A 12,994-nucleotide genomic window follows, 5' to 3' on the forward strand; every position below is an offset into this window, starting at 1 on the left:
ATGTGGACTCTGCCCCCCAGGCCAGCAGCAGGACAGAGAGGCTGGTGAGAAGAGACGGCGTTGCCCCCAGCCCTCCATCTCCCACCTTGAAGTTGGAACCAGTTCAAGCTCTGTGAGGTTTGCATGTGTCCAGGCAAACCTCTTCAAGATGCCCCCCACTCGGGATTTGGCACATTGCACAAGGCAAAGGACCCCCCCCCAGTCCAAAAAGGGCTCCCAGAGAAGCAATTTCATTTCCTTAAAAAAAATAAATGTCCAGTTCCTGTGTCTCCCGCTTTGTTCTGCAAGGAGTTCAAGGAGGTCTCTCCCCCCCCCCATTTAAATCCCCACAATTTATTCTGGGTGTTATTTATTAAATTTTCACCCGGAGTTTTCAGGGTGCTCCACAGCACAAAAACACAGAATGAAACCACAAAGGACACTATAAAAACAAGAACAAAACAAACCCATAATTTCCCCCCTCCCACAAAGACATTGAAAAGGACATAGACTGTTGATCAGCCAAAGGTCTGGCTGAAGAGGAACGTTTTCGCACAGAAACCCTGTGGGGTAGGCTAATATAATAATAATAGTAATAATAATAATAATAATAATGGTCTGAGAGGCAGTGACTGGCTGCAGGTCACACCCAGGGATCTTCATGGCTGAGAGGCGGAATTCGAACCCTGGTCTCCCAGGACCTAGTCCATGACTCTAACCCCTACACCACACTGTCTCTCTCACTGGTTTCCTCAGAGCTCAGCCCTCGGCCTCCCCTCTGTTCTCTCGCTCCAATCAAGGTGCTTCTTCTCCCCTGGGGAGCCCTGCGGCCAAAGCCCTCCTTGGGGGGCGCTGGGGGTGTGGGGTGCTGCCCCCCAGCCTAGCCAGGTAGCCCTCCAGCCCCTTAGGAAATGCCCCTTCTGTCAGCCGCAGGCTCTGGGTTCGAGAAAGGCTCCAGCACGCCCCCTGCTACTGCTTTGCCTGAACTGTGAATCCTGGAATGAAAGGCGCAAGCAGAAGGAAGCACTTTGCCCGGCCGGCCCGTCTTCCAGGATTTTGCCCAGTCCTCTTTTAAAGCCAGCCAGCTTGGTCGCCATCACTGCCTCCTGTGGCAGGGAGTTCCGTAGTTGAACTCTGTGCCCTGGGATGGGCAGGCAGAGACGGTCCTCTGCTCCCTTTCTCCCTGATGCTCCACCAACCATTGCAGCTGAATTCAAGAGGCCTCACTGGGGTGCAGGTCTAGGCTTTCTCTGCGTTGCCATAAATCCACTCTGCTCGCACTCAGAGGCACTCTCTTCTTCCTGAGTCAAGCCCTTGCATGGAAAGCGGGTTCCGGAGCTGAGCCCTGCGCCACCCCCAACATTACGAAGAGGGCAAAGGCCCCACTTGACCAGCCCTGTGAGGCCAGGGGCGCAGGATGGGGGGTGAGAAATGGGGGGCAGCTTGCTTGGGGGTGGGAGGGGACTCTGGGAAAGACCATGCTGTGCCCCTGCACTTGTCCTGCCCCCCCCTGATCTCCCGTTCCCTCCTGTGTCCAGCTGTGGGGCAATTCAACAGAGAGGCAGTGTTGCCTAGTGGTTAGAGCACTAGGCTCAAGTCCCCACTCAGCCATGGGTGACCTTGGCGTGGGCAGTCGCTGCCTCTTGGCCTAGACTACCTCACAGGGTTGTTGTAAGGATAAGGGAGGAAGCAGGAACACAGTGGCCACTTTGAGCTCCCTGCAGGAAAGGCGGGATATAAAAATTCATAAGGGTTGTAGCGCTGGAAGGGACACTCAGGGGCCATCTAGTCCAACCCCCTTGTAAAATGCAAGAAATAAATAAAGTTTTGCTGTGCCCACAGCAGACAAGGAGCAACAGAAGCAGGCAGAAAGGGGGCAGAGGACGCCAGGGGGCTCGTTCAGAGGAGCCCCCCCCCCAAGTGTGGGTCATTTTGACTGCCTTCAGTTTCTAAACCAGGCCAAGTAAATTGGGTGGGTCCCTATATCTATCTATCTATCTGGTGCTAAATGTCAGGTACGGACTGTGGTTTTTCCTGGGGGGACGCTGGGGTACTCATACCCCTAAACATTTTATGAATCTAAGTTTGGCCTCACTGAGGGCCAGTATTTCAATATGAGTAGGAAAAGGAGAGCACCTCTCAACATTTTTAGGGGAAAAAGCACTGGGTTCGGAGGAGCCTCTTCAGCACAGAGGAAGCAATGCAGTGGAAGTGAACGATGCCCTGGGGGGGGGGGTCCCACGGAGAATGGCCCCTCCCAGGCCACCACCCAGGGGTCAGTGGAACCCCCAAGAAGGACCCAGCCCCACTGATCAAGAGGGTCTGTCAGGAAGGCTTGAGCACAGCCAAATGGTCTGTTTCAGTTCCTCTGGTGAGCTGGCGAAAGGCCTGCATGTTCAGGAAGGAGGAGAATGAGCGCCCTGGAGATCCCGCCATGGAAGTTCGTTCCCCTGGCGCAAGCCGTGCCAAGGACCCCCCTGAACCCCCCTGGGCAAGGCCGCCGCCCTCAGTCTCCACTTCTGTAAAATGGGAAGAGGAGCCCCGTGTCGCCAGTGGGAGCCTGACCAAGGCTGCAGGTTCAAGGGGTACAAGAGGATGGCTGCCATTCCAATCCTCATATTCTGAGGGAGGGCTAGATCGGGTTAGTGCCAATTTTGCGCCACCCACAAGTGCGTTTGGCAACTCCTGCATTCCTCCAGCTTCCTGCCATCTCCCTGGCTCAGGCACTCAGGAAATCAGCCGTAGAGTTGTAGAGGGGCTGGCAAGGGTCATCTAGCCCAGCGAGAGAGAGACGGCCTTCCCAGGGCGCCCCTTTGACTGTCCAAAGGCTCCCCGCCCCCTCATCAAGATATTCCTAATTAATTGATCAGGAATTCTGCAGCAAGAATGCCCAACGGTGCCTTGGGGTCTGGAAATGTGCATTTTTAATCAAATACAGCTGGCGCTTTTTCCCAGGCTGCTGAATCCTGTCTAATGGCAGATCCACCTGTCAGGGATTCTTCAGCTGCAATTCCTGCGCTGCAGGGGTTGGGATGGATGAGCCCTGGGGGGCCCTTCCTACTCGATAAACCTGTGCTTCTTTGATTGTATTGGGGGGGAGACTCTGGAGTGGGCAACCTGAGTCTGTGGGGGGGGGTGTCTCTAAGCCATGGAGAAAGAGACCTGGTGAACTGGACTCTGCCAGGTTGTTTGGGGGGGTAAGGGGGGTGTCCTGCAAACCTTCCGTGAGTGAGTTTGATTCAGAGAACTTGCTTTCAAGGAACATGCCCCCCCAAATACATCCAGCCATAGCCAAGCCCCCTGCTAGACGCCTGGAGGTGCTGACCCCTCTGAGCTGCCTTCCGGTCTGGAGGGGGCTCTGGAGGGACCCCCCCCAAAAAAAGGCCATTTCCAAAACTGAGTTAGGTGGAAGACCTGGGGAAAGAGATGCAACACACACAGTCATGGCTCCCCCCTCTCCCACTGTCTCCCTTGTGGGGAGGAGAGATTGCTCCTTCCTCCCCCCCCCCCACATTCCCCCGTCCAGCTTTGCCTCGCTTTCCCAGCAAAGGCCAATATTTTGTCCCAATTTGGTGCCCAAAGGAGGCCAGTTAATTTTAGCGCATCTCTCCTCAGCCTGGGTGGCCCCCTCCCCCTTGGACCTCTGCCCCCCTCCCTCGCTAAAAATGGAACTGGAGCAGACAGGGAACATTTTGCCAGCCCTTGAAGAGGCAGCTCAGCCCAGGAAAGGACCCCCCCACCAACAGGGGCCCCCAGCTTCATCCTACAACTGGGCCCCATGCCTGCCCCCTTCTTCCTACATCCTTTTAGACCAGCGGTTCTCCACTTGTGGGTCCCCAGATGTTGTTGGACTACAACTCCCATCATCCCTGAGCTCTGGCCTTGCTAGCTAGGGGTGATGGGAGTTGTAGTTCAACAACATCTGGGACCCACAGGTTGAGAAAGGCTGTTTTAGACTGACTGGAGGGGGGCACCATATCACTGAATGTGCCAAGCCCACCCCCTCCCTCATAAGACCACATTTTGTGGACACCCCATGAAACTGAACGTGAGAAAATTCAGCACCAATAAAAGAAAGCCCTTCTTCCGTCTGAGTTTAACTATGGAACTCCCTGCCACAGGAGGCAGTGAGGGCCACCAACCTGCATGGATTGGAAAGAGGGTTCAAGAAGATTCCTGCATTGCAGGGGGTTGGGCTGGATGACCTTTGGGGTCCTTCCCAACGCTATAATTCCATGATTTTAAGTTCATGGACGAGGAGGCGGCTTTCAAGGCCTGCTAGCCAGGATGGCCCTTCTCTGCTTCCAGATGGTGGTGGCTGGAAACCGCAGGAGGAGAGAGCATGGCTCTCATGCTTGGATCCTGCTTAGAGGCTTCTCAAAAGGATCCGCTTGGCCGCTGTGAGAACAGGATGCCAGACTAAAAGGACCCACTGCTGACCCCATCCAGCCGGTTCTTCAGGGGTACAGACATACCTCGGGTTACAGACGCTTCAGGTTGTGCCAAAACCCGGAAGTACTGGAACAGGTTACTTCCGGGTTTCAGGAATTGCGCATGCGCAGAAGCGCCAAATCGCAGCCCGAGCGTCCACTGTACTTAGGCTCTTATGGAAACCGCAGGAGGGGAGCGTTGTTCTTGTGGCTGCTTCCCGGACGGGGCCTCTGGTTGGCCTCCGCAAGAACAGGATGATGGCTTGGGAAGCCATTAAGAACCTCTGAAGAACCACCGGTGAGCCATTAAGAACATCGGGAAGAGGTTTCAGGCCGCAAGAGCTGTTCCAGTGCAGGATGGACGGGGTGGACGCTCCTTCCTTGCGGTTTTTGAGCAGAGGCTGGATGGCCATGGGCCCTGGACGCCTTTCAGGGGTTGGTCTGGATGACCCCTGGGGTCCCTTCCAACTCTATGGTTCTGTAAGAGTCTGTTGCATTGAGCCAAGGGCCCAGCTGTGAGACTGAGCCAGCCGGGCTCTGCCCCCTCTGTGGCTCTCAGCCAGCCGCTTGGAGGGCCGGGATGAGGGGAAGGTGGCTCTGGGGGTCAGATCCTGCTTGTGGGTTTCTTCGTAATGGGCCAGCCCTGAAGAGGAGGCAGGACCAGATGGGCCATTTTCACCATTTCTCCACCGGCCGTTCCTCGCACACTCAGGAACACTTATTTATTCATGGGAGGCTTTCGAAAGTGCCCTCTTGGAAAAGTATCGCATCCGCATCAGACGATTTGAACACCATCCCATTGGATTTGGAATATAAGCCATGGGTTTTCGAAAGAACTAATGACGGCGATGTTCAGATAATAAAAGCATATGTGCCGTAAGGCAGCTCATAAAAAGAAGTTTAAAATAAACATCAGGAAAGGAGGTCTGGGAAGTCAAGAAGAAGGAAAATTGTACACGACAATGTTTTGGAATCTTTTTGGAGATTTGATAAAAATGATAGGTCTAGAAAGCAACCCATGGGGTCTGCAGCGTGGCAGGGGGGCTGAGACCCACAGGACCCCCCCTCGGCCGAGCCCACAGGCCTAATGGTTAGAGCGCTGGGCTGGGACCTGGGAGTGGAGGGTTCGAATCCCCCCGGGGTGACCTTGGAGTCAGTTGTTGTCTTCAGGGTTGTTGTGAAGGTGGAATGGGAGGAGGGGAGCCATGTGCCCCCCCCCGGAGATCCTTTGAAGGTAAAGGTGGTATATAAAGATAAATAATAATAGCAACAACAAGGCACCCTTCCACATCCTCCTTCTTGGCATCTGCCGCCCCTCCTGCCTCAGTTTCCCTGCTGCTGAGAGCAGACCTGAGCATGCGGAAGCAGGAACCACGATGTTCCACCCATCCGTTCCTCTATTTGTTGTTGTTTAGTCTTGTCCGCCTCTTCGTGACCCCCTGGACCAGAGCACGCCAGACCCTCCTGTCTTCCACTGCCTCCCTCATGTTGGGAACCTCAAGAACACTGTCCCACCATCTTGTCCTCTGTCGTCCCCTTCTCCTTGTGCCCTCCATCTTTCCCAACATCAGGGTCTTTTCCAGGGAGGCTTCTCTTCTCATCAGGTGGCCAAAGTCTTGGAGCCTCGGCTTCAGGATCTGTCCTTCCAGTGAGCACTCAGGGCTGATTTCCTTCAGAATGGAGAGGTTTGATCTTCTTGCAGTCCATGGGGCTCTCAAGAGTCTCCTCCACCACCAGAATTCAAAAGCATCAATTCTTTGGCGATCAGCCTTCTTTATGGTCCAGCTCTCACTTCCATACATTACTACTGGGAAAAGCATGGCTTTAACTGTACGGACCTTTGTCGGCAAGGTGATGTCTCTGCTTTTTAAGATGCTATCCTCTATTTATTATTTGCTTATTAAAACCATTTAGGGGTCACTGTCTGTCCAAGGGTTCCAAAGTGTTTTGCAGAATAAAGTAACGACACTAAACTGTTAACTGCTTATAAACTCAAGTGTTAAAATATCAGGGGGAGGTGGGAAGGGATCCCGTCTCAGAGAAGGAAAACTCTGATCCTGAATCTCCACTGTCCTGCGGGGAGAAGAGAAGGCTCACGAGAAAACCCTACAGAAATCCAGACTCCCACGTCTGGCTCTGCTTTCCTTTGGGCCACATCAGTGAGGCTGAGAAAGGGGGTCTTGTCGTCTGGGACCCCCATGCGCACGGCCCAGCCTTGCGCCCAGGGAGGTCACTCTCGGCTGCTCACACAGCGGTTTGGCTTCACCCCTGGAAGCGCACTCCATTGTCTCTGGAGGCAGATGGATCATAGAATGGTAGAGTTGGATGGGACCCCTGGTGGCCATCCAGTCCAACCCTCTCAGTGCAGGAATCTCATCGAAAGCATCCCTGACAGGCTGCCATCCACCTTCCATCCCGCCGTTGAGCAGCTCTTCCTGCCGTCAAGTCCTTCCTGAGGTTGAGTCAGAATGCCAGCAACAACAACATTAAAATATACATGAAAGCTAAATAATCAGCAACAAGCATGCTCAGAGCCCTTTTCATGTGTGGGTGGAGAGGTTTCTTTGTACATCCAGCCTGCCAGGTAGGCCAGCTGCAGATCCTGTTTCTGATGGGAAGAGCAGTTTGACTCCCTTGGGAAGGGGGAGATTGTGTGTCTGTCTGTCTGTCTGATTCTTTAGCCGCAGTTGCTGCATTGGGGGGGGGGGGACACACGACTAGATGGCCCCTGGGGGAACCTTCCGAGTCAACAGTTATATCATTTGATCCATCTCTCTTTCCAGAAGGCGGTGGAGTCTCCTTCATTAGATCAGTTGGGATTCTTCCACTGCGATTCCTGCCCTTCAGGGGGTTGGGCTAGATGACCCCCAGGTCCCCTTCCCACAACTCTTATGATTCTATAGTTAGGAGGGACTTTTCCCCAGGAGGTGGGGAAACAAATCCCTTCCCCTACAGGATATACCTTGACTCGCTTGCTTGGGCAATCAAACGACATCACATTTCTGCAGGGGGGGGGGCTCTTTGTGGCCTGCTCAGCTCCTGAAAGCCCTGCTGAAAAATCTTTTTTTGTGTGCCCCCCCCCTTAGCATTAGAACTCTTTCACACACACGCCAGCCTGTCTGGTACCAAAATAACTGTGCGCAAACACACGCAAGGTGGGTGGGGAGCGAGGCTTGGCATGTCTTGCCTGGCGGGGAGGGCTTTCTCTTGCCCCGCCAAGGGGGCCTGTTTTGGGGAATGGAGAGAGGATGCCCACACAGCTGCCAGGGCTGCCACCCTCCTCCTCCTCTCCCCCAGGGGCCAGGCTTCTCCGGTGCCTTGGCAGTGCCAGGGGGCAGCTACCAACCCGTCCGCCCTGGCGAAGGGTTAACAGCTGGGGAGGCTGACCAGCCTGGCTCCTTCTGGCGCTGGGAGACAGAGAGCAGGGCAGGCTGGGTAAAATTTCCGCCCCAATAATTTTCCAGCCTGCCTCTCTCTCTTGCTGCCGCCTTGCTCGCCTCCCCAACATCCGAGTCTGGCAGCCGCTCTGGGTGGCTGCTCTGCCCGCTCCCTGCGCCCCCTCTTGCAAGGGGTTCTCCCTCAGGCCGGCAGCATGCCCAGCGCCCCAGGCACCAGAGGGTCGCCCGCCCCCTGCCCTCTGGGTGCCCCCCACTGGGCACGCAGCTGGGGCTGAGCGCCATGCAGGCGGCAGCGCCTTCGCGAGAGGATGCTGGCTTCCCTCCTACAGCTGCTCCAGGATTTCTCGGGCCCCCCTGCCGCCACCGCCGCTGCCCCCCAGCCCGGAGCGCCCCCCATGCCTGGGGCTTCCCTGTGTGGCACCTGCCTGTGCCTGGACAGCGGCAGCGGCGCCAGAGCCAGGGCCCAGGATGGCGAGCAGGGAGACAAGGTAGGCGCTTTCCCCCGGGGGGGGGTGGGAGGAGGGGAGGGTCTCCATTTGTCCTCTGTGGGGCAGAAGTGGGAGGGTGGGGTCCCCTCTCTGGTTTATTTATGGCAGGAATAGGTGCTGGGGGGCTGAGTTATCGCTAAACTGGGATGAACGGGGCAGGACTTCTTCAGGCAGCAAATAGTTAAACGGTGGAACTCCCTCCCACAAGAGGCATGGGTGGCTTTGGAGCCATAGAGTTGGAAGGGACCCCTGAGGGTCCTCTAGTCCACCCCCTGCAAGGCAGGAATCTCAAGTAAAGCATCCCTGACAGATTAGAGGGTTGGACGGATCCAGCCAGGATGGCGTCTGCATCCCAGCTGCCAGAAGGGGAGAGGGCTCTGGGCTTGGATCCTGTTTGCTGGGCTGAATCCAGCAGGCTCATAGCTGTCATCTTTTCCCTTTTCTTGCGAGGAATCCTATTCAGAATAAGGGAATTTCCCTTTGAAAAAGGGAAACATTGACAGCTATGAGCAGTCTCTTTTGTAGTTCTTACGGCTGCATAGAGGGATGCTCACTCTTTATATGCTCAGAGGCACTCTTGGCTGCGGTATGGACTCAGCTTTGGGGCTGAGCTAGGGGAGAGGGAGCTGGCCAGACCCCAAGGGATCCGAGTCGGAAAGCCGCTTGGAGCTGCTGTTCAGGAAGGTGGATTTGCGAGGGTCCCCCGACATCCCGCTGCGCTTCGCTGGGGAGAGGGGCTTGGGTGTGGGGCTGAGGATGAAAGGGAGCGGAGTGACCCCCCCACCTCCAGCCCTTCCTCGTTCCTGGTGGTTGGGGGGGCAGAAGGGGGCCGGGGGGGCACCCGCTCTGGCTCTTCATGGAGCAGAGGGTCAGGTGGGGCAAAGCTGTTTGGTTGCACATCCTTCCTCCGGGGAGCTTTGAGCTTACGTAAGTCTTCCGAGGTTGCACCATCACGTGAGAAAGGCGCTCTGTGTGTGCTCAGAGGCACTTGCTTGCTGTTTTTTGTCGTTTTTTAAACATCGCTGTGGTTTAGGGCTCTGCTGTGACCCTATCTCTGGTGCTGGGATCCCATCCTGATGGGGGTGCAGGTGCTGCCTTGTGGGTGGGGAGGGGGCTTCAGGTGGGAGGGGGAGGCAGCGGAGGAGAACAGACCAGCACCCAGCAGAGACACCTGGGGTCTTAGCAGAGAGGTTAGGGGGCTTCTGGGCTGCTTTGATGTCTCCCTGAACAAGGGCTTGTCCCTGCTCCTAGCAGAGTGGGGGGCGCTGTCGTGTGTGATGGATTGCACTGCAGAGAGAGGAAGACACTCTGCCTGTGCTCAGAGGCACTCTTGCTGTGTCCCATGTTCCATCTCTGACTGGGAGCGTTGCAAGGAGGGTGTCTTTGGGGTGTCTTGGGCTCACCCCGCCTTCAGAGCCGGGAGGAATTAGCTGTCCTGCCCGTCTGGAGGGCACCCTGGCATGGGATGGCCAGGAAGGTTATAAATAGAAGGTGCTCCTGGGGCAGCCGGCTGGGGAATCGGAGGCAGCAGCAGCAGCAGGGAAGGGGGGGGCGCAGCAAAGCATGCTGGGAACAAATAGCTCAGGGTCTCCCTGGGTGGGGGGGCAAGCAGCTGGCTCTCCCCCCCCCCCGTTTGTGGTGTGTGTCTCCCCACCTTAGCCTGAGACAGCTGGCAGGAGGAGGAAAGAGGCGCTGAATCTGCCAGCGATGCTTCAGCTCCTGGGTTGGACTAGATGGCCCTTAGGGGTCCCTTGCAAAGCCTGCCATTCCTTGAATGGGGACTGAGGCCCACGGATGCATCGCCCACGGAGACTGGGCATGGGGGGAGCCCTCCTTTTTCCACAGAGGCCATCCTGGGGTGAGGAGAAGGAGCAGGGGCTGCCAAGGATGGAAAAATCGCAGAGCTTTGAGGGAACCCCAGGGGCCATCCAGCCCAACCCCCGGGCAGAGCAGGAATCTCAGCTCAAGGATCCCTGGCACGCGGCCGCCCAACCAGCCAAGCCATGCTCCCTTATCTGAGCTGGTGACTTTTCTCCTTCAGTTTCTCGGGGGGGGGGGTGCTGTTCCGGCCTCCCGGGGCCTGGATCCATCACTACTGCGGTCCCTCCCCTGCAGCCAGGCCACGGCCTCTGTCACATCTTATCGTGAGAGCAGGGCCTGATGGGAGAATCACAGAACTGTAGGGTTGGAAGGGTCCCCCAAAGGTCATCCAGTCAAACCCCCTGCGGCACATGAATGGCAACCGAAGCGTTCCTGACGGATGGGCATGGAAGCTGACTCTGTTGGGGTCACTGGGGGGCACCTTTCCGGGGAGGTGATTCTGCCTCTCTCTCTGATGGCCCCCATGTCTCTTCCCTCCGTCCCCAGGTCCTGTCTCTGGGCGCTGACGTCCTCCCAGAGTACAAGCTGCAGGCGCCCCGCATCCACAAGTGGACCATCCTGCACTACAGCCCCTTCAAGGCGGTCTGGGATTGGCTGATCCTGCTGCTGGTCATCTACACGGCCATCTTCACGCCCTACTCGGCCGCCTTCCTGCTGCACGACCGGGAGGAGCAGGCGCGGCGCTTCTGCGGCTACTCCTGCAGCCCGCTCAACGTGGTTGACCTCATCGTGGACATCATGTTCATCATCGACATCCTCATCAACTTCCGCACCACCTACGTCAACTGCAACGAGGAGGTGGTCAGCCACCCGGCCAAGATCGCCATCCACTACTTCAAGGGCTGGTTCCTCATCGACATGGTGGCCGCCATCCCCTTCGACCTGCTCATCTTCGGCTCCGGCTCCGAGGAGGTAGAGTCGCAAAAAGCCCAGCGTTTCGGTGCTGCTCCCGTTTGCAAGGGCCCTTTAAGCTGCCACCAGGTCACGGAATGTCCCCAAACACTCTTCCTGCTCCGGGGAAGGCGAGGGCGATAGAAAGCGGAGGGTTTGGTTTCTGTGAAAAGGATGGGCAGTGCCTTCGGTGGCTGCAGGACAGGCAGGAATTCAACAGGTGTAGAGTTTCCCTATTGTGTAGACATCCTAGGAGAAAGAAGTGTCCAGCTGTCAGATCTCTGTCATGGAAAGGTCCTGAACTCTTGTCTTCATATAAAGTTTGGAAGTGAGGGCTGCAGAGGGTGGGGGGCAGATGGCAGGTAGCCCCTCCAGGTAGCTGAGGATGGAGAAGGAGAGAAGGACAAGTCCCAGGCTCAGTCCCCAATGGCCTCAGGATTCATGGCAGATGAAAGAAAGTCCTTCATGCAGTGTAAACTATGGAACTCTCTGCCACTGGAGGCAGGGATGGCCACCAATGTGGATGGCTTTAAAAGAGGATTGGACAAATTCACGGAGAAGGAGAGGGTCGTCAATGGCTACCAGCAATCATGGCTGGATGCCCCAATGCTTCTGAATCCTAGTTGCTGGAAACCACCGGAGGGAAGAGGGCTCTGGGGCTCAGATCCTGCTTGTGGGTTTCTGGCTGACCACTGTGAGAACAGGGTGCTGGACCTGATGGGCAGTTGGCCGGATCCAGCAGGCTCTTCTCAGGTTCTTATTATCCCCTGCCTAAACCCTGGAGGGGCATTGCTGGCAGTCAGTGCAGGCGACCCTGAGCAGCCGGATGGGCTGTGTGGTAGGCTGCAGTTTTGAGACACGTCCTTCAGTCCTGGTGTTCCGCGTTTGAAACTGAATAGGCGCCAGTCGCATTTTGTGACAGGGAACCGGCCTTTTGCGAGAGATGTTTGGTCACCGGGTTTGGCTACTAACATCTCCACCTGGCCGGCAGATGCTGCTGCTGTGCTGTGGCCATCAGCTGGCTTGTGGGGTCTCAGGGCACCAAACGCCTCTTTTGCTGCTGCGCTGCCCCGTGATCAGCTAATCCGTGGGGCGCCTAGGCATTCAGTTGTGGGGAACAAAAAGGGTTATGGTGCCGTTTGGCCATTCGGTTTCCTATCTCAGCTTCCCTGCCCAGGAGGCAGGGAAGTGGCGGCCACAGGAGCCTAAGGAGGGGGGGCTGGAGGGGGGTGTCTGTCCTTTTCACCCCCTGCCATCTCAGCTCAACCCGTCTCCCCCGTCCCCGTCTGTGTGGGGAGTTCATGGCCTCCATCGGCCAGGACCAGGAGGGATTTTGCTTCGGATGCGAGGCTGCAATCTTGGCACCCCAAAGAATGTCTCTCGCCCCCCCCCCAGTTCCTGCACATGCTCACAGGGCAGCTGGAGAGGCAGGAGCTGGCGAGGAAACTGGGTCTGGCCCCCAGGGAGGCCCCCCATCCTGTGCTCCAGGTGCATGGGGGGGGGGGAGGCGGAGGAGAATTTGTGAGGCTCAGGTGCGCCAGCAGAGATGGCGGCTGCCTCAGAGGAGCAGCTGTGGGGGCACCCGTCTGCTCCTGGCTGCGGAGAGCAGGCTGGGAGGTGGGGGGGGGGTCTCTGGACCCAGGGAGAAGCGCACCTGGGGGGTCCGCTCTTTCCGCTCCTGGGGGGGGGGGAAGACTCAGAGCAGCCAGGGCTGTGAGTCCTCCGAACGGGGCTGGATCACATTTGGACCCAGGGTGGGTCACCATACAGGATTCCCCGTGGAGCATCCCGTTGGCCACAGAGAGAACAGGACCCTGGACTAGGTGGGCCATTAAAGGGTAAGGGTCAAGGGACTCCTGACCATTAGGTCCAGTCGTGGCCGACTCTGGGGTTGCGGCGCTCATCTCGCTTTATTGGCCGAGGGAGC

The 12,994-nt window shown here is 56.9% G+C and overlaps 1 protein-coding gene across 1 annotated transcript in view; it reads left to right on the plus strand.

Annotated features, from left to right (window-relative positions):
- KCNH2 (potassium voltage-gated channel subfamily H member 2) overlaps positions 1-12,994 on the plus strand; it is a 76,633-nt gene that overhangs the window by 47,831 nt on the left and 15,808 nt on the right. Inside the window, exon 6 of the mRNA XM_053409698.1 lies at positions 10,663-11,088. Coding sequence (XP_053265673.1) covers positions 10,663-11,088 — 426 coding nt within the window. The remainder of the gene's footprint in view (positions 1-10,662; positions 11,089-12,994) is intronic.

The sequence above is a fragment of the Podarcis raffonei genome, chromosome 12 (assembly GCF_027172205.1).
Source record: "Podarcis raffonei isolate rPodRaf1 chromosome 12, rPodRaf1.pri, whole genome shotgun sequence".
Classification (NCBI taxonomy): Eukaryota; Metazoa; Chordata; class Lepidosauria; order Squamata; family Lacertidae; genus Podarcis; species Podarcis raffonei.